At 40.3% G+C, this 24806-nt stretch overlaps 1 protein-coding gene and 1 pseudogene across 1 annotated transcript; both read left to right on the top strand.

The window, feature by feature from the left end:
- The first annotated feature begins 1387 nt into the window (after window positions 1-1387).
- LOC141921627 (putative uncharacterized protein C6orf183) lies at window positions 1388-8605 on the top strand. The gene is made up of 7 exons (XM_074820552.1): window positions 1388-1524; window positions 3149-3221; window positions 3555-3741; window positions 4182-4285; window positions 4651-4845; window positions 5497-5659; window positions 8278-8605. Exons 1-7 carry the CDS (start codon window positions 1388-1390, stop codon window positions 8436-8438), a joined length of 1020 nt encoding a protein of 339 aa, XP_074676653.1. The 3' UTR covers window positions 8439-8605.
- A 44-nt stretch (window positions 8606-8649) lies between these two features.
- LOC141921626 (uncharacterized) overlaps window positions 8650-24806 on the top strand; it is a 43119-nt pseudogene continuing 26962 nt past the window's right edge.

Below are 24806 nucleotides of genomic sequence, written 5' to 3'. Positions count from 1 at the left end.
CTAACCGAGGCATCTGTTTGTAGTGTATGAATATACTGGCTGCTTCTCATTGATTTCACCCAGATTCCTGGCTGGGTTCAGTAAAATCTTTTAGTCTGATTTTTTAGGTAACACTTCCTTCATCATTTTAGTCTTCCTGTCCCCTAGTGTTTCTTTGTATCCTTTTTTTACCTGAATTTCCTCTTCTTTCAGCTGTGAAATTCAGGTGCAGAGATCTGAATTCTTCAATTCCTTCCCACAGTTGCTTAGTTTGCAGCTCTTCTTATCAGCAAGGCCAGTCCCATAACAAGAGACAAGGATTTGCCCAAGACCTTGGGATTCCGTCAAGCAAGAAGCACCCCCAAAAGGTACATCCTACACTGGTGTATTCAGCCTCTTGGCCATCTTCTGTTTGTCAAGTCAAATCTGTGACTGGACCAACTGCTATTATCTCTCATGAAAGAAGAAAGCAGAAACGATGTGCCCAGAGCAACCAAACAGATTCTGCAAACCACTGAGAAATAGCTGCTATGGATGGTTGTTCTGTGACTGAACTAGCCTCTTCCTCCCCTTTGCTTCCCAGAAAGAAGACCCAAATCTTTCCGCAATTACTTGTTTCTTCCCTTAAAAAGACAATTTCCTTTTTTTTTTTTTTTTCTTTCTAATTGATTATACCCTCACTGACAAGTGGATAGAATAACTGTAATTCCAGATGTTGGAAGAGAGCACGACTACTCTAGAATTTCTTACAAAGCAAGCATTTCCCATTAGAACTGAATGAATTTGGTATTAGTGGATCATTTGCAGACAGTACATTTGTCAAAAAGTGGCATTTCTGGCAAATTCTTTCATCCCTTTTATTCTGGTCAACTTCAAATAATAGTTTCAGGAGAGGGAAATGGGAAAAAATAGATTTTGAATGTCAGCGTATTTTGTTTTGCAAAAAATGAAAGCAAAATGTTTCAATTCTTCTTTTGTAAAATGTTTTATTCAGCACATCAAATTTAATGTTTAATTACCTAAACTTTCTGAAGTGTCCTTAAGAAACTGGATGAAGGACGAAGGAGATGGCATTTGTTAGTGGGATGCAGGAGGATACTTGAAAATTTTGGGGCCAAAGCAGTTTTTCTACTATTTTTCTCAGGCTAGCAATCAAAATGAGAAAAATCACATTCATCCAGTTCTGTTCCTGACACTGAAAGAAAAACCTTCTTGTTAAAGGAGATGCTGAATAAACAGTTCTTTAATGAAGTTGCTACATATTATATATTGTCTATATAGGAGTGGGAATTTGTGCTTTTTAGGTGGACAGTTCTCCAGGTCCAGAGTTCACAAGTGATTTGCTCTTGAGAAAGGAACTTCTTCTCAACTGCTTTGTCTCTTGGTCTGCCAAACTGAAATAGGCAAAATGGATGAAGTGTACCAGATCTCTTCTACTGAGAAGATCCAGCAGCTGGAACAAGAACTAGCAGCACAGCTGGCAGAGCTGAAGGCGGAAATAGAAGATAACAGGATACTCCAGGGAATACAGAGTAGGGCATACAGGTAACAAGAATTTTCTGGGGAATGAAGAAGAGAGTGAGATTATAGCAATGTATCATGTCTCTTCTTCGGTTTTTTGGTTATGATACAGAACTCATGTGTCTATATAACTCTTAAATTTCTGTATGTGAATACACACATGGGAGCCAGGAATAGCAGCTTTTTCATTGTGTCTACCACAGAATTAGGGTAGAAATGGAAGAGAATGTCAAAACTTAAACTAAATTGATTTCATGTATTGTAAGCAGAACTTTAAGTCTCCCTAGAATGTCAAATATTTCCTTCTTACAGTGAAGAGGAAGTAGCTTCAAACATAATGCTGGGATGTAAACAGAATGGTCATATATAAGGCAGCTGCTCTTACTTTCCTCAGTGATGATGAGATGCAAGCTATGACAATGTGCCCAAGTTTAGCATTACGCTTCAGGGAAGCTCCAGACCACCTGGAGAATATGTGGAGGAAAACAGAGGTGAAGAACACTTGACTAGGACACCTGAGACAAAAAGGAAAGGAGCTGGACTTATGTCTCTAGTCCATTTTCTCTAGATTATAAGTCTTCAGACACACGGGAGATTGCTGTAAAGGTGAAGGGGATAAACTTCTGTTCGCATTTATGAATAAGACAGAAAACAATAGACTAAAAGTCAAGCTTTCCAAACAGTGTAAGTTAAACACTGGTATCTAGACTAGGAGGTTGCTGACCACCCATGATAACCATCCATCTTTAAGAACAGGATAGACAAACACCTTTAGGGAACAGATTTATTTTTTCCTGCCTTAGAGCAGTGGAAGTGGTAGATGATCACAAAACCCCTCCCAGTCCTACATCTTTAGGGCTCTGAAATGTTCCAGTGGAGTTTCCCATGCATTGCTTTTGGACAAGACTTACGAGCCCTTTTTTTCTAATGGTCCCATTTTCACCTGTGTTTTTTAATTTTCATGCATTCATTTTATTCAGTTACATAAAAAATATGTAACATATGCTTCCTGTAAGTATATTGATCATAGAATCATAGAATATCTCATATTGGAAGGGACCCATAAGAATCATTGAGTCCAACTCCCTGCTCCTTGCAGGACTATCTAAAACTAAATCGTATGACTAAGAGCATCGTCCAGACACTCCTTGAACTCTGACAGGCTTGGTGCCGTGACCACTTTCCTGGGGAGCCTGTTCCTGTGACTGACCACCCTCTCAGTGAAGAACCTTTTCCTAATGTCCAATGTTGATGCATGAGTATTACAAAATAGTTCTCCTCCAGAAGTTTTCTCAGCCCCTTCTTCTGTGATATGGACGTATTGAGAAGGAAGTTGACAAAATTGTGAAGGATGCTTGTTAAGGAACTCCACTGCATAGTTGTGGGTTGTAATATGTGTCCATAGGATTGACAAGCATCCAAATGGACTTTTTAAGGGCTTTGACTAAAAAATAGAGATGGAAGAAAACAGTTTGCCAAAAAATATCTGTTAATTAAATAAATTCTGCTGCTTTAATATAGCTTTTCATACCATTAAACTTGTTTATTGTTAACTTCACCAACTGAGTTGTGCTGGGCCTGACAAATGTTTGGTTTATACCAGCTTGTATGAAACATCCTGTTGAATTTTTTTTTTTTTTTCTCGCAGTTCTGTTGCAATTCCAAAGGATGGATCTTATTTCAGAAAAGAAAGGAAGGTAATACTGAAGAAAGCCTTACAGGTAGGTAGCTAAAATGTACACTGACTTAAAAAAAATCTCTTTGCTCTTTACCAAGTGCTAACTGAAAATTAAAATCAGAGAAGGTGATAAGGTTTTTGGCATCTGGGCCTGTAAAGACAGAATGGAAAGTGTTATAATGTTGCTTGCACAGCAATAAAAGAGCATAACCTTTCTTTTCTTTGAATAATAATGTGGACCTGGCTCTGAAGTGTTTGTTTATGTGACAACTCCCAACTAAATTCAAAGCCTAAGCATTTTTTTATATTTACCACTTTCTTTTTTAAAAAGAAATATCCTGAAAAGAGATCTTTTCAACATATGCTCCGTTTGCAGGTGGCAGAAGCAAAACCTCTTGTTATTCAGGCTGATGTCGTGCAGAGGGAGTTAGAGAGCTGCTGGAGAAGGGAGCACACAGCAGCAAACTGGCCTCTGCTGCTGCACCAGGTAGGGCTCCCGCTTGCTGCGAGGATTCAGGAGCTTTCCTCCGGCCTAGCAGTGTGCACATCTGAAAATAAAACCAGTATGAAACTCCTTCCTGAAAACGGGCTCGAAAATGTTAGTGCTTGCAGTTTCCTTATACGATGGGAAAATTGCCTCATCTATTTTGCTTTTGTGCTGTTCTAGTACGTCTGTGTTGTGAGTTATTTTTATTTTCATTTTTAAAGTGGAGTTCAAATTTCTAGGTTCCGGTGGACTGAACTCTGACATTTTCCCTGTATTGACTGTTTTTTTTCATTCCCACAATAATACTGCCACGGGGACAACTTAGGGGAAGTACCCTTCATGGATAAATATAACAACACGGCAGTCTTTGGTGACTGGTTAGCTGTTGTTTTGGTGTTATTCTCTGATGCTAATGATGATTTATATACTGCTTAGGTTTCCTATAATACTAAGCTGCTGTTGTTTACAAATGTGTGATTTGCTGGTTATTTCTGATTTTATTCAATTTTTTTACAGACAGAATTACTCAGCTAGTCCAGAGTAAATATTTGCACATGCTTAGATGGAAGAGATTTTGTACGCACAGTAGTATTATTGAACAGCTTTATCCTCTCTATCAGGTAAGAACCAAAACCTACGATGTAGCACGTATATATCTAGCACAGTAGCTGCTCATGAAAAACAAAGTGTTAGCAATGGCTTTTCTTCCACCCAAATAAAAGGATATTAAAGTTAAGGGTAATTTGTCTCTGGACATTCACTCACAGCTGTCCACTTATGGTCAGCTGCTCAGAGAGATTCACTATTTGGACTGAAATTTCCTTTTCCTCATTGGGTTGAAAATACCATTTGTAAGCATTTAGGAAGGAAATAAACCTTTGATATTACTCTCAATCTAGGATTCCTCATGCAGTGGGAATGCAATTACCTTCTAGAAGAAGCAGAAATTCAAAAATGACAGTGTCTCTTTTATATACATAAACAGAAGCAAATTAGTCACATCATGGAGGAATACAACAATGCAGTTCAGAGGGCTGCAAGACTTTCAGCAGCAAGGGAAAGTTTCCTGACAGGAAAGAAAAATCCGGTGAATGTAGTGACACAGGAAGATCTGATGATTTACACCCGGCGGTTAGTGTGTCACCTACACTCTCTGAAGGGGATTCACCGTTTTCTCCAGGTAAGATGAGCATGTTTTGAACAGTGAAGTATGATTATGAAACCTTCAAGTCTTGGATAAGAAACTGAGGAAGATCAAATTCAATGTAAAAGAACTCTAGACGTTTCTAGGTAGGGAGCTAGATTGTGTACATACAACTTTCAATTCTTTTAGCAGATCGATTTTACTAGAAAGGAAATATTATACAATGATAAAGCTGAATTTAGGTAAGTGGAATAATGAGCTCCCTGGGTGCAGTGTAGATAGTGTTGGGCTGCTTGGATTTGAGGAGATCCAAGATGAGCAGGAGAAAGCTTGGAGACACTTTTTTTCTTTATTATTACTGTGATGATGTTTTGATAGAGCAGGACATTGCCAAAGGGCTGAGTCATCTCAATGAACAGTCCGTAGACTTGATGAGTATTTGTTTGTTTAAGCATCACCTTTCAAAAATAAATTTTAATATTTCCTTATTTTATCTAGTTTCCTTAATGATTTTATTATATGAGTACTATACTTTATTATATGAATGACTAAACTTCTGGACTTACACACAATGGATAACTATGATTTTTTTTTCTCTTTTGTGTTTTTTTTTATAAATTTGCAACTGAATAGTTTGTATGCTTTCTAAGTGACTGAGAATAACAACAGATATGTTCTTAACTCCAGGTTCTCCAGCATTTACCTATTTCTCACAAGATGAATGTGGCTGAGGAGGAACATCCTGATGTGGTCCAAGACAACTGGGACAAATTCAGAAGTGCTTTTGACAAGAATTCAGATCTTTTTAATATTGATATGTTTCCCTGTTCAAGAGTTTTAAGAAGAAATGGTGAGAAATGATCAGCTTTCCTTTAAAACCACAAGTGCTACAGATAATGCATTTATTGATGTATGTTCTTTGAGAAAGGTCGACAGTGCAAATGTTGCCATCCTTGGCTACTCAATGGACTCAATGATTCTTATGGGTCCCTTCCAACTTGGGATATTCTATGATTCTATAATCAGTATGCTTACAGGAAGCATACATTATGTAATACCTATGCTTGAGAAATTTGGAGCGTGGCTTTTAAAGTCAGCAAGAATCCTGGAAATGTGGTGTTCAAATTTCAGAGTGTGGAGCCCTGAATCTGCAGCGGTTGCTCCTCTGGCTTTACTGTGCCCTGGGCTGCAGAAACAGGCGGTTCAGAAAGATACTTGTGGGATCAACCAGGTAGAGAATCCAGGATGTTGTCCTGATTATGCCAAACCCTGAAACTCACCCTTCCAACTTTCTACAAGAATATTGTTTGAAATATTTCTGTGAATGACGTGTTTCTGGAGAAACTAAGAGAAGAGAACTATTGTTTTAAGACTTAAACTGAAGTATGTCTAGAAAAATCTCCTAGCGGTTATTTTCAAGTTCTCTTCCCTTTTGAAGGAAGGGAGGGAGTGATGTTGTTTATGTGGAGTTACCCTGTGAGTGGTACTTAGCAAGCAAGGCAGCATTCCTGTTGCAGAGTGTTTAAATCCTATGATTTAACCCATGCTTTTACAGACGGAGTGGGAACAGTGTGGAACTGTAGTTGCTCACAGGATTGTCTCCGGAAAAGCACAACTCATCTCTCCTGGGGACTAGGCAGGGTGTATGCCTCCTCCTTGAAGTTGAGAAGTGGGCTGGCCAGGGTGACGGAATAAAAAGGGGCTGTGGCTTGTCCCTCCTGTCTCCTTTCTCCACTGAAAACTTCTACCACAAGGGATGTACCTGTGGGTCTGCACAGGGGAGCAAGGCACAGCCCTGGTGTGGAGTGGCACTGTCCAACCAGTGACAATTGATTGAGAATAGTGCTAAGGAAAGTGCAGATTTACCTGGGGCAAATAAGGAGCCTTTAGCCCTTAGTTAGTAGTCTAACTGAGCTCCAACTGATCTAGCTGGTGGTGCTGGTGCAGCACGCTTTCACTCCTTGGGCCCAGGGGGGTCCCATGGTGAGGAGATATGGCAGGACTGTCCCAGGAGTACAGTGCTACTGATGTTAAGCCACAGGGAGAGGAGGGTTAGACTCTTCTCTCCAAATGAAGCCCCTTGAACAGGCCACATTTCTCTTATATGAGCAGGATAGGAGAGGGAGGGGGGATCTGGGATCTGGGATACAGTGGGCTAATAATGTAAAGAGAAGGATGCAAGACTACAGTGTTAGAGAGTTCACATAAGCCATTCATTTTTCCACGGAGTAGACCCTTATTGGTATTAAAAAGCAACTTAGAAGTGCTCTAGCTCATTTTGATCCTCAGTATCTACTTATTTAATATTTGAGGAACAGTATCATATTACCATCATAAGCTTCATTCATCTGCTATCTAGATCTGAGTTTCATAGATGAAACAACAGAATGATTAAACAAGACATTAAAAACAAAGCTGAAGTAAATCATGGAATAGAAACGCAGATGGCCCTTTATTGCTGAAACAATTAGATAATAAATTAGATTACATGTAGTTCCACTAAATCCCAAGAGTTTTGTTGAACTTTAGCAAACTGTAACTTACCTATTAGGATCTTTGCGTGTATTGGCAGTACCCACGAGTACTGGGTAGAGAAAAATCAGTTGACACTTATTTGGACTTTCAAAAATCTTTGGAAAAGTAGTAGCAGAAAAAGTGCTGCTGTTTGTTATGGCTTGGCCTAAGACAAAGCCCAACCAATTGACCAACCCCCCCGTGTTAACTATGCCTGTCAATGAGCGGGAAAAGGGGAAGAAAAGATGACAAAACTTAGAGGAACACAGTAGTTTTGGCTCTTTAAGGATGAAGGAATACTGATATCTGTCAAAGTCTTGAGCAAGCCTGAGATGAGGTAAAGAATGAGGAGAAAACCTTTCAGTTCTTCTAAAAATGGTTCTATGTTGCCAACAGACTCTTCAACACTGATACCAGGCCAGACTCAGCCATCCCCAGTACAGCCTTGTTTCAGAAGTTTGCAATAGCAACATCATGCCAGAATCAGATACCGGAGGAGTGATAACCCTGAAATAGTAACATACTTGAAGTTCTTGTGGCATGTGAAGATTTGGGAGGTGTGTGTGTGAGAAGAATGTTGTCCACCCCTGAGCCAGTACTCTGTTCAGGCAGTAGAATTTGTTAGCTGACATCCTTTCCATGCTAGAAGATAGGCATTGCTCCAAGGACCATGGAGGTGCCCTGACCTGCAACAGCTGTAAGTCTTTTGGGGTGTGGCAGAAGACCCTTTCTTAAAACAGAAATGAAAATACTAAAAATCCATACCATGTGGGTTCTCCCCACCATCACATTCCATTCTCAGGCATACTTCTTCTTCAGGACAAAAAAAGGGGAATTACATCATTGCGTGGATGCAAAGCAAAGGGCACTGGCAGCATTGCTTACAGTCATCTTACAGTCATGTTGCTTAAAGTGTTGATGTTCTCCAGCTGGTCTGATTATGGCTTTTTGCAGAATCCTGCCACAAGGACACTGGAATAACTTTGCCCCATCACAGCACTGAAACCGAGAAGCTGAAACCTCAGCTCCAGCTTCTGCTTTCTCACTTTGGTATTGACTACAACTTAAGGACCTCGAGAAATCAGCTGATGAGATGGCACTCTTTTCACTGGTAACTGAAATGTACTTCTCAACACTAAAGAAAAAAAAAAAAAGAAAAAAATTTCTTTAAAAGTATGGAATGAACTTCCATTTACTACAAGTCAGTGTTTTGCATCATGGAAAAATAAGATTGTGGGCATTTTTGCTCTTGACAGGAGGCAGCAGAAAGGCCCAGCTTGCTCCAACTAAGCTATAGTAACTGCTGATGTTCGTATTTTCGGCATCATGGCTCTGATTCCGTATGTTTGTTCTCCTAGCTCTCACTAGTGCTTTTGGTGCATTTTTCTCGAGTTTTCCTGCCCTTTTTTGGCGTCTCGCCGAGCTGTGGTGCTTCCACTAGAGGTCGGCTGCGACACGCTATCGCCCAGGACCTCGCCCAGCCTCTGCAGTTCAGGGGTTACCAGCAGGAAAATTCTGGTTTTTGTCTTTTCTCTCATCCAAAAGGCAAAACCAACTGAAAATCTCCACCATGTGTCCAGGGTCCAAAAGAGATGCATAACTGTTAAACAGAAATAACATACTGCTTTTAAATACATGGCTTGCCTTACAAATCGCACCTTGTATGAGAACAGGTGGTACAGCTGGAAAGGACAAAGGTTTGGTTGCATAAACTGGTCTGTAAGTCTCTCATCAAAGTAACATTTAACTAGTCCAGCTGAACTCACTGAACTATCTAAGATAAGCACAGGCAGACATGTTTACAAAACTAGGCAATGATGTAAATTATCTTCATGTAGGGTGGCAGTGGCTGATTAATTTTTGGACAGGATTTTCAAAGTACACCTTCTAGGCTAATGCTGTTCCTACTAAAGCCAGTGATAATAAATTTGCCATTGACTTTGTCTGAAAGGCAGTGTTTTTGAAAATCCTGATCTTTTTGCAGGCTCCAGAGTTAACAGTAGGGAGTTTCATTGTGTCTTCTGGAAAGCAAAGAAAACACAGGACCAGAATGTCACTTTTATCACTCCATTTATTTATTTTTTCGGCTGATAATATGAAGTATTACTTTGCTATAGAATTTAATATCCAGCTTGGGAAATTTGTAACAGTACCATCTCTTTTTATGCTTTAGATTGTCCAAAAATTTAGAAGCGTCTTCTGCAAACAGCAGACAATGAGAACGTTTCCAGTTTATGACACAGAGGTTTCTCAGTCAGAGAAATGGGGTGTGCTAGATCCATCCAGAGCTTTGAAAAAGAGAGTCAACTGGATCCCTTTTTTAAAGGTAATTATGAGGAACTTTCCTTTTTCAGTTGTGTTAGTCCTAATCAGTCTTCAGGATGTACCAAGATACATTTCAGCAATTAAAGTCTAAAATGTTTCTTTTGAGAAATAGTGATGATTTTTTTAATAATTCAGGCCTTATCAAACTACTGTATTTCTGTATAGTCAAGAGCCCCTTTTCATGTCTGTTGAAAATAAAATGTGAAGGTATTGCACATTCTTTAGTAAATATTGCCTCCTATACCAAAAACATGTAGTGATATTCATAAGTTTTGTGGTTACTTTTATGTCAACCAGATTAAGCCTAAAGTAGATCCCTGGCAGCAAAAGCTTTTGATAAAACTGAAGCAATGGAAAAAAGTGGATAAGCTGATGGACCTTCATTCAAAATTTGTAGAGGTAATATAACTTAAAGTGATTTAATTTAAAGTGATTTTAATTTATTTATTGGTCACTTCCAGGGCAATTGAAATCTCTAGAGAAAGCTTGCCTCAGGTTTAGGTATCCTGTGTATATTCCTGAATTCATTGAAGACCCATTACTAAGGTGCTATGGAGATTTCTTCCCCCCTCTTTCTCAGTTCAGTGGTTTCAAAAGGTTGTTTGAACACTTGCATAAATATTCAAAAGCTCTGAAGTTCATATAAACCAGGTCAAAATCAGCCCTGGAATTTGTGTCAAACGGATTGTTCAGAACAGCTTTTTTTTACTGTGACCAAGGTTCAGAATTCTGCTCAAAAGACAAGGAGATGCTCCAACAGTGAGGGACAAGTCTAAAACTTGATAGGGCACAACGTGCCCCAGGGAGAGGTTACTGAGTGTCTCTATTTTGGTTCTAGTTTCACAGGTTGTCTTGATTCAAGTGATATATTGCCATTTTTGGCCGTTTTGAGGATGTCCTACAGGACAGCTATGTCTAGGCTGCCAGCCATCCAGCCTCCTTGGAAAAATGGGAATGTGCATTCACAGATAAGGCCTGCTTTGCATCCACAACGAGCCTGAGGCACAACCAACACATCATTGTCTTGCAAATAGTGATCATCTGTGAAGAGTAGTATTCATTTGTCCTAATTGCATCTTATTCACTGAATGTACCCTGCAGGGCTGACTTGCCTATGCCCACTCAGCTCTGCTCATTCACGCCTGCTGCAGATGCCTAAATGACCTTCAGGGTGTGATAGGCTGGTCAGGTGTACTAGGGTCTTGCCACATTTTTCCAGTGAAAGTTGAGCACCTCTAAAACTAAAAGAGTTCTCTGCCTCTCAAGGATGAGGAAAACTAATGCAATTGAGATGGTGAACTACTATAGAATTGGATCTGTATAAATATCTCAGCCAGTAAAACCGGTCTGGCAATCAGACGGTTGCTCTGCCTCTCCTCCCGCGGGTGACCCCGAAACACTGTGAGCAATAAGGACACCTTGTAGTTCAGCTTCCAGTTTTACACAGGAACCAGAGAATAAATCCCTTCTCTGAAGCTGTGGAGGAGTCATGCCCCTATGTGCCCTCTTCTGTTAATAATCACATGCCTGCCAAATGGAAAGTCCTTGGTGATCTGTCTCTTTCTTCCTTTGGTACCCAGGCAGTGTTGAGTACACCAGAGCAGCCTAACCCTAAGGTCCAGTTCATGTGAGGCTATGTCAGCCCTGAAATGTCACTGGGCTCCTTGGTCTTCTCTCCCCAAGGAACCACTGCTGCAGGCCATCCAAATACCTCTGTCCTCAGCCTTGAAGATCCCCTGCTGTCTAGAAAGGGGGTAGTGGGCTTGTCACGGAGCCCCAGATGATGCTCTGTATGTGTCTGAGTTATGGGCAAGCCTTGATTTGGGACCCTTACAGGAGTTGCTGCCTTCCTTGGGGGTGCTAGCTGAAGAGAGAAGGAGGCGGCTTCCCATCTGCATGGCAACTGTGAATGGCACAGGGGAGAGGGTGTCAGAAAAGCAACCAAAGCAACATGCAAACACCCAGAAACAGGCAGAAGCAGGGTAGAGCCCCTGGTGCTGTAGCCCTGGACCACACGCGGGGATGGTGCCTGCTCTGCTGCCCAGCCCTTTCAGGATTGCTTAGGATCCCATCAGCCTCCTGTATCCTCTTTACTTGCTTTGTCAACACCTGAAGATGACCTCAGTGAAACAGCAACAGGGAGCCTTTGTAAGCAGTTTCTGTTGGGCTGCAGGCAGGACGGTGATGAGGCTATGCTGGAGCAAACTACCCCATGGCTTGGGAAGGAGAAAATGGAGGTTCCTGGCTTCCCACCCTGCTCACCTTCCAGAAGCCTCTTCCCACTGCCTGACTTCCCATTTTGTGTTTCAGTGTCTAACAAGCCTAAAAATAAATATAACTCTAAGGGAACAAAGGTGCTTGGTTGTCGAACACCAGATGGTAACCATGTTTAGTAGAGAAGCAGTAATGGATCAGAAGTTGTTGACTCCCAACCAGTAAGAAAGTGAATGAAGGAACTGTTTGGGAAATGAATGGAAAAATATCTTCCATAGAGTTTGATATTTAATTTACATTTTTGTTAAAGACTGCTTATTCCCCTGTGCCCCTCCTTTTTTATTTATTTATTTTTCCTCCTGTGTTAAGCAAGGTTCCATTTGTTTTGACTTCTCAGCATCTTTGTTCAAAACAGGTGATAAAGAAGAGTCCTATAAAACTCCTGGTGTTAATCCCCTTAGAATTCCTATCAATGCTTTGCTAGAATTCATATCAACAGAATTTTATTGATGCCAATAATTGTTAAAGCACAACCATGTTTTTCAAATTATACTTCCAATACAAGTGACAATTTAAAAAAAACCTGCAAGATTAGATGTGTTTTTGAAAAATTACCTTTGTACTACTACTAAGTTTGTTTAACCTGGTTTTTGGCAGTACTCTGTATATATTTAGTCTCCCTTGTTCCTATTTAACTCATTATTTACTGTCATGGTCTCACAAAGCATTTGAGAGAGAACTCTTTTTAAATTGAAGAAATCAGAAAGTGGATGTGTAGACTTTGCTGCTGAAGTTAATTTTACAGTATTTTAAATAATTGAATGTATTTGATTTTGATGATAGTCTTAGAAAGATTAGCAATTTATGGTCTTTTTTTAAAAATTTAGGACTGAAATAAGCCTACTTTTATGATCCCTGTTTTCAGATCTTTTCTCTATGCCAGATTTTTCACAAAGAAACCATTCTTTCAGATCTTGCGACAGCATGTAGTTTTTCTGAAAAGCTTGGGCAAAAGCCATCATCACCACTAACAAAAGTAAAAATGGCTTTGCGGCTCACTGAGACAATAAAAAAAAAGATCATTCTCCTTGTTTTTTCCATTGTGGCTTGCTCACCAAATATGATATGTTTGGTTTCGGTCAAGAAACATGTATACCTCCTTAAGTGTCAGGGGTAACAGGAAAGGAGAGAGGGAATTACCCAATAGCCCCCTCCCTAAATTTCAGTTAGAAAAAAAAGCGCTTTCCTACTCTTTCTTATCTGGTGTATTCCCTCTATATGCTGTGACTGGCAAGTCCCTTTCTACATTTTGACGTTGGAGAGGGGGCAGCGCACAACTTTCCCAAATAAAGGAGAAGCAGTAACAAGCAGAGGCTCCCTCACTAGATGCTCTGAATTGACTCTGACTCACTACGGGACAGGGGCTGGCACACCGACTTGTTTGCCTTGTAAATCTTTTGTCTGTATTTGATGTGGTTTGAAACAAGGTCTCGGACATAGAGAGGGTGGTGGAAGGTCTCCAGGAACATGCGGCAGCAGTGTTCAAACCACATCCTGTGCAGTCAGGTTCTACCGCTTCTTCTCATGCCTCCGGACAGCAGAGCTAGAATCATGTCTGGAAGGAGATCTATGCCTGCACTGAGCTCCACCAGGTACTTAGAAGGGGAAATGAAGAATAATGATCATTTAAATATGTCTAGCAAGTGTTTGTCAGCTCTGGAAGAGGGCTCCTCTAACAGATTTCTGTTTGAATACCATTGTTCCCCTGTTTCAAAACTCAGTCTCCTGCTAACTGCTGCTAAGCAGGAGCTGCCCAGCTGCAATGTGCGGTTGCATGCCCAAGCCGCATACGCGATGTCCTCTCCTCCTTGGTGCTCACTCGGTCCAGTCATAGCACAAGTAGCGCAAGATTACACCTACCTAAAAATAGCGTGTGTACATGCCTGTGTCAGGGCTGGGGTGTGAACTTGGCTGCAAGGAATAGAAGTGTGCCCTAGCATTTACTGGAGAGTGTCATATTATGGAACAGGTTAGCATGTGTGTACGGAGGAGAGGGGAGGAAGGGTGGGATGTCTTTGTTTGCTGGAGGCCATTCAGAAGCTGAGCACCTGTGGACCTGATAGCAGATGCCTGCTTTGTGCAGGGGCAGGTGTGACAGCAAGTTCCTCCTCTCGGGGAGGAAGTGGCATTTGTGGGCATGGCCTCACGGAGGTACAGAAGCTGTGAGAGCAGAAGCTGTGAGAGATCTTCAAGTTTGGGAAGAGAGGAAAAAACACCACAAATGGGCTAACTGGCAGGGTAGTGAATGAGAAATAAGACCTACCTCTCAGGTATCTGGGGAATTTGTAGTAACTGTGACATGCCTTATGTGGTGAGCTCTGTGACTAATCTTTTGAATTTCAGTGTATGCCTTTGATGCAGATGGACTTTGATTACCTATTTCTTTATTGTCCTGACTCAGAAGTCACTCACAGCTGCTGCTTTGATGAGCATAAAACCACTACACACAGGACTGTTATATCTCAGAAGTTCCTGTATCTGCAGCCCAATGCTTCCTTTGGCTCACTCTGCCTGTGCCTGCCTGCTCACACCAATGGGCCCCGGGTGGCAAGTTAAGAAAAGACTGAACAATATCCTCGCTCAGCTGTTGTTTTTTAAAGAGGAAAGGCCTCAGCTGCTGGGGCTGGATGCAGCCCCAATGCTAGTGAGAAGGTCTTGCTCCCCTGCACTTGGCCAGGACCAAGCAGGGCAGCAGGTAATACAGGAGCAGGGAGAGGGAACAGAGGGAGAGAGCCAGCATTTAGTCTCTCCCCACTCCCTTTTTCCTTATCTGACCCAAGCCTGATACCAACTCCATGTTCAAAAATAATCCCACATTTTTCTGTCAGGAAAATCTCCCACATGTAAAAACATACGGTTCTTCCTACCCCAGGCTGACCTTGACCAGGAAATATTTGATTGCTTAATGAAAACCTCAGGAAAAAAATACATTGGTTTGACTCATACCAGCTACACAATGATTAATTTAAAAAAAAGAAAGAAAACAGGATTGTACTGTACATCTTCTGTTAAGTGCACTGAGCCCACGACTGGGTTGGGAAAGATACCTATTTGGAGCAATGCAAGGGATGTGACTGATCTCAATTTTGAAACCGTCTAGTCATGATGGTTATTGGAAAACTAGAATTAGATCCTCCACAAAACAGCTCTGTCCAGGTCTCAGTGTTTTTAAAATAGAAATTCATCTGCTACACAAAAATATGCCATCACTTTTTTCCTCATTTCACTTGCATTTTTCAGACAGCATTGTTTGTATCTTTTTTTAGTAGAAATTTTAAGTGGAAATGCTTCATCCCCTGCTTAGAGATGTACAATTAATGCTGTTGATTCAGGAAAATATTTTTTAATGCTGTTTGACCTCACATTATTTTAAGTAATAGACATTGAAGGACATAGTTTTTCTAAAATTTAAGAAATTAAACCTTTAGAGTCAATGAGGACAAGATGAGTGAGGATGATCATGCTCAGTAAGGATAGAGAAATCAGTTAACAGATAACCTATCATTGCAAGGATTATGTAAAGAATTCATTGTTTGACATTTTGACATCAAGATTTGTTTGGCTTGAAGGAATTTTTAGAGACAATACACTCACGTCAACTTTCAAATTTATAGAACAGCCGACATAGTCCTGAGTTTATCTGTGTCACTTCTATGAGGAACTTTGTTAGGATGTCTCATGTAGAGCAGCATAAATTTGACAAGCACCAATTTGTGAAGATACATTATTAGGATTTTCTCTAATCCAAGAAAACAATGCCAAAATCAATGCTATAAAACCCTTAATACACTGAAAAGAATTTCAACTTATGCCATCCAAGTTCAAATGAAGTGGTAAAATAAATTGGGATAGAGACGTGGGTAAAGAGGACAAATTTTTCTTATATACTTGATTGCCTGAGGAAATTAATTGGATAATGCCTTGTCCATAATGTTCCACAATTAATAAATACTGTGTGACTCATAGTGATCTTCTCATTTACTCTGGTACTAATGCCAGTTTAATTTCACTGATTGGTGAGTAACTCCTGATGCATGTGAGAAGGCCTTGATAGAGTTGGTAACAAGGCAAGTGTAGCTTTTTTCCTGCTTGCTGTTCTTCTGTTACTCTTTGTACTACATTGTTGAGTGTGCTGGAAAGGAGTGACGAAAAAAAAAAAGTATTGAATTTAATTTTATGGAATGTTAGCTAGGGTATTTAATATATGCTTGGGTTGGGTGTTGTGTATACATCACAGTAAAACTTTTCTACAGCCTAGCAGATGTTACTTCCTTGTTGCCACACTATGATTTTGCCCCATGCTCAGCCTATGATCTGCTGGAGCCCAGAAATCAGTTTTTCTTTTATGGTAGGAGGAAAAAGGATGGACTAGGAGGTCAGACGTGTCACTAGCCATAGCTGGGTTGAGGTTTTGATGGAAGAGATGTTCTGAACTTCTTTGGAAGATTTCCTCTGTCTGACCCTTGACACAGTCTTGTCTTTGGAACGGGGATAGCTCTTTCATACAGCCCAGGGACTTTATAAGGATAAACCACTAAGGACTGGAAAGCAATAAAATCTTGTGGAGTTATATGCCATGATAATTTCACTGCTGTCTGGATTATGAATTTCATCCAGTACGGCACTTCCTTTCCTATTTTTTTCTTTTTATGATAAAGCCTATGCATAAAGCTGTCAAATAAGAATCATATGCGTATTTACCACACCAATTTTTAACTGTGTGTGTTGGAACTAGGAACTAACTACTGAGAATGATAACACAGCTGTGGATCACAGTGGGGAGGATGTAGGAAATATCAGCTCCAGTAAGCCTCTGGCATCCTTCAGAAAGAAGAATGAAAGAGGGTAAAAAAATTTTTATATGTGTGTATGTATTTATTAAAACCTGAAAGATGGAAGAAAACTGTTTCTCTGACAAAAGCAGTAGTGCATCCTTTTCTGTTATTCCAAACTGCAGGTTTCCATGACAGTGAGTCCCGTAGGCAGCAGCAGCCTTCTCTTAGGCAACAGATGTAGCAAAACTCTCCACTTCAGAAAGGTTTAGAAATCTTCTTGAGTAGCAAAAATGTAATTGCATTTTTCCTGTTTGGAAAAAGGTATAGCTATATGGGCAGCTTGCAGCTGCTGGGATTAGAAGAGGGCACAGCCATTGCCCACAGGGAGCACGTGGTGAGGAGAGGAGCCTATTTGTCCGTTCTTTTCTTATGTCACCTGAGAGTCCGGGAGCTAAAGGTAAAAAAACTCAACATAAAATCTGCATAGTTAATTTTTTTACGAGGGGAGCTGTCATCCAACTGAAAATGCAACTGTGCTTTTGCTCTGGTTTATTTCAGCGAGTGTGCCTGGGCATCCTTAACTACTTCAGGTCTGTAGAGAGAAGCCTGACCATCAGTACCGTCGGCCTCACCCTCAAGCCTGGTCGCCTAATTCCCAGTGCAGAAAGCCCGAAGAAACATGGTAGTATTTTAATGGTAGTTTTTTCAACATTTTGAGCTCACATTTATTTCTTATTTACTGAAAATTTGTTTGTTTGGTTGTTTTTTTTTTTTTTTTTCTGTAGAAACACACAGAACCAAACACACACACCACTTCATGGAAGAGTTGTGGCTAGAACCAAAAAGGAAGTAGGCTTCCTGCCCCTGTTTGTTGCTTATGTTAAGACTTCAACACCTCCTCCCCCCCAAAAAAACCCAAACCAGAAAAAACTTCATGTCCCTAAACATCAAAAAATCTAAACCTCTTTGAAAATAAAATGTGTGGGGAGGACACAGAGTTGATATTTTTAAGGTATCTTCAGTTTTATTTCTAATATGGCCACATATATCCTTTAAAAATCTAATCAATTAAAATCCCTAAATGAAAAGCTGCTTGGATGTAAAAAATCATGGTCTTCCACTTAAGAAATGTTGAACTGAGTGGTCCATCATATTTGAATTTTTAACTCAGAAAAAGTAGTTTAAAAACTTTTGTTTTCCAATGGGAAGTGTCAGTTTTCCAGGAAGCAGGCTTGTGACAAACTCTCCTTCTGAGCTCTGCATAATATAAATTTATTTTCATTCCCTTTTCTTCTGTTGTAGAAGAAATTATGGAAAGGTCAATCCTGACCTTCCATCTAAGCACTCTCTGATCTGGAGACTAGCTGTGAAATACTTCAGAGAGCCCCTAGCAATGAGAGAGATTATTTCACAGTGGCTTCTCTTTCCCCTGGACTAATACATGGATATATATGCTTGAACTTCAACTAAAGCATAGATAAATATTTACTAATCCTATTACAATTTAATTGGCAACAAATTTAGAAGCAGGAGCAACAGTATTTCCTTAACAACAGTTTCTAATGTGTGGTTTGTTTGGTTTTTTTTTAATATACCGTATGGACTGTCTCTCAAGAACTGAAACAGTAATAGAGCCATTTAGCTGACAAACTAATTGAGACCTATCTAACATACTCTCTGGCGCGTGCTATGAACCCGAAGTATATGGCATTGTTTTTAAAATACTTTTAGCATCTAATCCGTGCCCAAAATTGGAGGTGTACCTGTGTTATAAATCCTTCCACATTGTAAACTGTGAGCCCATGTGATGGCTCAGCACACAATGTATCTGAAACTGAGATTCTGAGGCAGTGTTGCATCCTCCCTAGAAGACTACTTGGGATGGACATCATCTGAGATGTGAGTTTCAATGACAGGAGGCCCTGCAAACAATGCATTACATTAATTTAAAACTCTTTTCTGTCCCCTTTTGAGATTCAGCTTAGAAGAAAGTAGATAAAATATATGTAGGTGCACATGAGCATTGCTTTATAACCCAAAAGGGATTTGTTAAGCCCCAGTAAACCTGAGCAGAGGTAGAGGAGGAAAGCCAAAACCTGCAGACAAAAAACATCACACATAAATATCCAGTTACTTGATTTGTTTCAGGAGACATATAACTGGGTATTAACGTTTTTTATAGGCATAAGTGGTATTTAGAAGGCTTGGGTAATCTCTTTAAAATATGACTCTGAAAACAAACATGTCAGGGAGAAAGTCTTCATTTCTTTTCGGTTTTGTTTTGTAAGAACTCTCCAGTTTTGTAGTCACATGCCCCTTCTGCAGAATGCAGTAGTCTTGACTGAGCTTTTAGGAGTGGGACAGAGCAGGAATCACCAGAAAAACAATTCCAGAGCTTGAAAGTGGAGATATTTCATTTAATGTTCTCCACAAGGATGATTATAAACACAACTGAAAAAACCCTTTTCCCTGCCATGATGAAGTCAGCCCAGTATTTGCTCAGTTATTTACCTAAATCAAATCGAATTTAATTCTTCTGTAAAGGGCTTTGATTTAACCTTTAGCAAATTCTGTATCCTGTTACTAAGAGCAGTGAAACAAATAATCTGTTCAGAAGAATAAGGAAAAGCAGAGAGTGCAGAAGACCGTATCGAAAGAAGGAAAGAAATCTCTTTGACCAGGCTGATACAACAATATGTTCAAATTAGGCATACATTTTGCAGGGCTGACTCATTAACTTTATGGTAAAGAATGAATTCTGATCCAGCATAGATCTATGAAGCTGGCAAGGTGTTCTTCCCAGTACGTCTAAATCTGACTAAGATTTCTATGACTAAAACAAATACCTTTTTCTTTCTTCCATCCTTTCTTTTAATAGAATTTGAGACATCCAGGCACTAACAGGTAAAGTTTGGGTAGCTTTGTAAAGGCAGATGTTAGGAGACCCAGTGAAAGGAGCAAGTCCCAATACATTGTGCGTCATTATTTGGCACTGAAGTGAGAACAAAGGTGCATTACGTACCAGGAAATCGTAAGGACAAACAGTGGAAAATGAGGAGCTTGTGTATTTACTTGCTATCTTCTTACGAGAAGAACCATTTTTAAAGTCTTCTATGGCTATACCCCCATGCCAAGTGTTTACTTACACTGGGAGATTAACTTAGTTATACACCTAGAGATAAATGTGTGTAATTCCCTTTGTGGCATTTCTAGTCAAGAAACAGAATATTTTAAAAGCTAAGCCACTTCTGCTGACTGCAGTACTGCATTCTTGCCTGGGGTGTTACCAAGTTAACTAGTGACTCACTGCCAGGGTAGATGATTCTCTTTTAAAGACGCTGATTTTTTTTTTAGAAAAGTAATGTCATCGTTAAACTATTCTATTGAACAAGTGCTGATGTCACAGCTATTTGGGACATCAGTCAATGGGTGTTCCTTTTAATTAGTGCTAAAGTCTTTGTGTGTGTGTGCTTATCTCCAAATCTTGCAAGTGTAATTTACCCAAGAAGGCTTTAAAAAATATGTTGACTTTGTATTTGAATATCAGGATTTAAGACCCTTTTTGCCAAATTTGAGCTAAATTAGAAAAAGGGGAAAAGGTTCTACCTTAGTTCAAGAGCTAATCTTCTTGTGTTGGTGCCTTTTTGGTGGTTTTTGTGTATTTATATGCCTGAAGGAAAAACTAGGCACAATAGAAATTTCATACAATTTGTCTTACTCCATGATAGTATAAGTGATCACACAGTGTAAGTGTTACCTGTAAAAAATAATATTTTGGCAATATTTTATTTTATTGTTCTTTGCTAGTAACAAAATATCATGTTCCTAGGGCTGGTCCACACTTAGATACATTGATTATACAGAATTGCAATCCTTGCAGAACTCTCTGCTTGTATCTCTGTATTTCTTTTTCATGGCATAGGTCCACAGTGCTCAGTTCATGGAGTTTGCAGAGGTGGAAAACCATGACGACTTTCACACTAGTGAAGATGGATATATTCACACACAGGACCAGCAAGGTCTTTACTTAATATATGATGTGGCTTTAGAGGACCTGAAGGAGCTTGAGAACCAGCTACTGCTTGTGGCCAGCCAGTACATTGAGAAAGATAAAAGTAAGATACCTACAGGTCCAAAACACCTGTGATAATTTGGTTTGCTGTTTTCAAGGTAGGCCGATTCTATGACTTCTTGAATTTCTGTTGTACTTCTGCAGGACCAAGTTCTAACTGGATTTTTGGGATCTTTCTTTATCCTCCTAGTTAGCTAAGTGATGAATGTGTTGCAAAGACCTAACTGAGCATGTGGAATTGCTTGTCACATGTTGTTAATGTCACAGTTTTGCACTTATTCAGGGTTATAGACATCAAAGTCATCCTGGAGGGGAAAATAACACAGAAGGGACATTCACTGATGTAGTTAAGTAATATAAAGAGCAAGCACGTGTTCAAGGCACAGAGTCAGAAAAATGTTAATTTTTTCTGAATGTTTTTTAATTAACGTATTGGATTGCTTTTTCTGCAGAACTAAATTTACCTCCCACCACTTTTAAACTTTTCTCAGTTGCAAATAAGAAGCTGCAAAATATTTGATGTTCCAGACTTCCTTTTTTCCTGCTGCTTTTTTTAATAGTAGGAACTGAGTTGAGACAGTCTGTATTACAGATTTCTAAAAAGAGCAGCTGTACTTCTAGAATAGTGAGGAGGAAAAAGCTTGTAATTGTAGAAAGTATGGGGGGAGACCCATTAGAAAACAGTGAATAAATGGCGCAGACACATATGATATTCAGAGAATTGCACAAAATATCTCTTAAATCACTGGAATTACTTTCTATATTGATACGATAATGGTTTTGGTGTTTTAGCATGCTTCCCTAAAATTCAATGTTCTGACAGAGAATGCAGGGCATAGCTGAGGATTAAGATGACCAAAAATCTTTACAAACCTGTGAATCCCTAAATGCCTGCTAGGACCTTCTTGGAAGTCACCTGAGGGTCCTCACTGTGGTTCTTCTTCTGGAACATCTTTCATCTGAGGAGAGGCTGAGAGAGCTGGGACTGTTCTGCCTGGAAAAGGCTCAGGAGGGAGCTAATCAGTGTGTATGTATACCTGGTGAGAGGGATAAAGAAGAGGGAGCCAGAATCTTCTCAGTGGTCCCCACTGACAGGACCAGAGGCAATGGGCACAAACTGAAACACATGAAATTCCATCTGAACACAAAGAAAATACATTTTTACTGTGAGAGTGGTCAAACACTGGCACAGGTTGCCCAGAGACATTGTGGAGTCTTCATCTGTGGAGATATTCAAAACCTGACTGGACATAGCCCTGGGTAACCCACCCTAGGTGACCCTGTTTGAGAGCAGGGGGTTGGGCTGGATAGCCTCTAGAAGTCCCTTACAACCTCAACCATTCTGTGATTCTGTCACGACAGGAGGTAGACTACTGGATGAGGGTAGGGTGCTCTAGTAGTCTGGTATAGCATTTTTTGTGTTTATAGGTCACTTCATTATCATCCTCACACAGTAAAATTGGGGACTGGTTATGTCCTAGCTCCTTACACTCCTTGTTATGGTCCCTCTGTGTGTGCTGTGAACCCAAACACTTTCAATGCTGACTTCTCCAGTGATCATGGACTTCAAAAGAGTCTCTTGTTCAGCTTTTGAAAAATAAGATGCTTAAAGTCTGAAGCTGAAGAGTAGCTGCTGAAGCCTCTTCTATTTATCCCATGGCTGATTTTTAACTCTGCAACTCTAAACATTTCAGATCCACTCTACTTGATCAGTTACTGTAAAAATTATCTCTAATTTAGGTAGTATCACAACTAAGAATCACAACTAAAAGCATGATTTTTTAAAGGATTTCTGATGGGCTGCTAGTGTAGAAACATTTGTAGTGATTTTTTTTCCTTCCTTCACAGTCATTTGTAAGTTATGAAGACTGACTTTTCTAATAGCAAGCCACCTGAAAAGGAAGTCCTCCCCTGGGTCTGCACTCTGACCTGCTATATCTCTTTGTAAAATTTATCTCTGAGTAGTCTGTGCCACTTTTCTTTGATCTGAGAGTGAAGGTGAGGTGGTGAAGAAGATTCCAACATGATTTGGTGCTGTGAAAAATTAAGCTTCTCTTCTTTTTCCTCCTCTAGTTTTCTTGTGCTTTCTCTGGCTTTATCTCTTGATGTGGGCCTTTTGAACTCCAACCATTGCACTTTATCTCAAGGAATATTTGTTAAAAGATGATGGAAGAGATATGTTTAAACCAAATGCCTGCTGCGCTTATTCTTTGCCTTGCAGAATACTCTAGGGCCTTCTGAAGCTTATGGGACTTGAAATCTTTTCCCGGCCTGGGGTTCCCTGGCAAGCAAAACCCACAACCCTCTGCTGTAAATAAAAAGAATTACCACAGGTCCTGGGACTCTAGGCGTGTGGAAATCTCTCTGATACTGTCATCTGCTTGTTTTCTACTTTTTTTTTTTTTGTCTTAGGCAATGTAGCTTGTGAGCAATTCAGTAGCAGCAACGTCCTTGGCTGGGCACATGCCTCTGTGGATCGATGTGCTGTGCTGCTTGACCTCTGGACCTGTGAAACTGCTCTCTTGGAAAAAAAATGCCAGGTACAGAAGATTTTCTTGGTCTGAAAACTGATTTGCAATCAGTTCACTTCAGGTGGTGTAAGGGTCCCTTTCAACAGCATTTCCTGTTGTGTATTACACACAGATGCCAGAGCCGGGAACTGTGGGTGGTGGCATGGGTTTCAGATGCACTGGAAACCTGGTGCTGGGCTGAGCACAGAGGGTTGGAGCTGCTGGGTGCTGTGAGTTTTGTCCAAATGACCCCATGTAGTGGTTTTTGCAACAAGGGAGCAGAAATGCTCTTGTCAGACAGCAGCCTCTGCAGCTGCTGTTCCAGGGGCTGGAAGCACTTCTGCAAGGCCCTAGGGAGAGTCACCCACCACTGGATAATTGGGAAGGATAATTGGGAAGGACCAGCCCATCTCCAGAGCAAAACTGCAGAGTACATTGTGTCCCTCCTCACATGCCAGGGAATGGAACAAATGCAGACTGGGAAGAATCAAGTCCAGCCCTGAGGAGCCTGGGCTGCCAGAAAGTCCAAAATGCAAATTTTTTCTGTGGTCCTGGCTGTCCCTGATTTCTGGGGCTGGTGCAGGAAACCTTTTATGACTGTCATTAGAACTGTACTCATTGCATCTTTGTGAAGCCCATGGAGGAGAGACTCAGTCAGCTGCAGGCTAGGCCCATCATTTGGGTTACCCTTTGTCAGAGGGAACCGGAGAGATATTTTGTATGTTACAGCATAAAAAATAATCCATTTATTAATAAAAACTATATATATATGATTCTATATAAATTTATTTCTTCTTTGTTAGTTACTCCATTTGAGAAAAAAATGCCATGATTTAATATGGAGTTAAAAAAACCCAAACAAACCAACACTAAAAATGTGATTTGTAGCTTCACTGCTGCCTATCCTGTGGGCTTTCCCATTCTTCTCTAATTCTAGTCATGTGTCTGTATTTTGCCATGGGACATGAAAGCATAGAGGGTTTCTGCCCAAAGACTTCAGTCTTGAAAGATGAAGATTAGAGAAGTTCAGAGGAAGGGACCCAGAGGAGCTTGGAAGTGTATTCTGTCTATGGAACTCACCAGTCCCAAGGACAATGCTGTGAGTTTCAAGAAGCAGAAAGGAGCAGAGTCCACTTCAGAAGCAGGGAGAAATGGCACTAGCTGAGGTTGCCTTCACACAGTTGAAATGTTTTATTCTTAGTCCTGGAGTTACACAGGACAGCTCTCAAAATAGGAATGCTACAGGGTGTTAGGGAATCTCTTGTGTACCACTGAAGAGGCTTTAAATAGAAAACCTTTTAAACTAAAACAGTTGTATGTAGTTTAGGAAATCTCCTAAGGCCACTCTCCCATTTTCTTAAAGGCGCTTTGTGTGATGGGGCTATATAAAATACTGTCTAATTGCCTAGTTCACTAAGTTTCTGCTGTCATCCCAATAGACTGCTTTCCATTGCTGTATCATCATGCTACCTCTGTGAATCTACCTTTTATTTTTAACACGGGCCTTCTGTATAAGGAAACTTGATT

This window comes from Strix aluco, chromosome 3, assembly GCF_031877795.1.
Source record: "Strix aluco isolate bStrAlu1 chromosome 3, bStrAlu1.hap1, whole genome shotgun sequence".
Classification (NCBI taxonomy): Eukaryota; Metazoa; Chordata; class Aves; order Strigiformes; family Strigidae; genus Strix; species Strix aluco.
The sequence above is the reverse complement of the archived record's forward strand: the minus strand, read 5'-3'. Positions and strand labels throughout refer to the sequence as shown.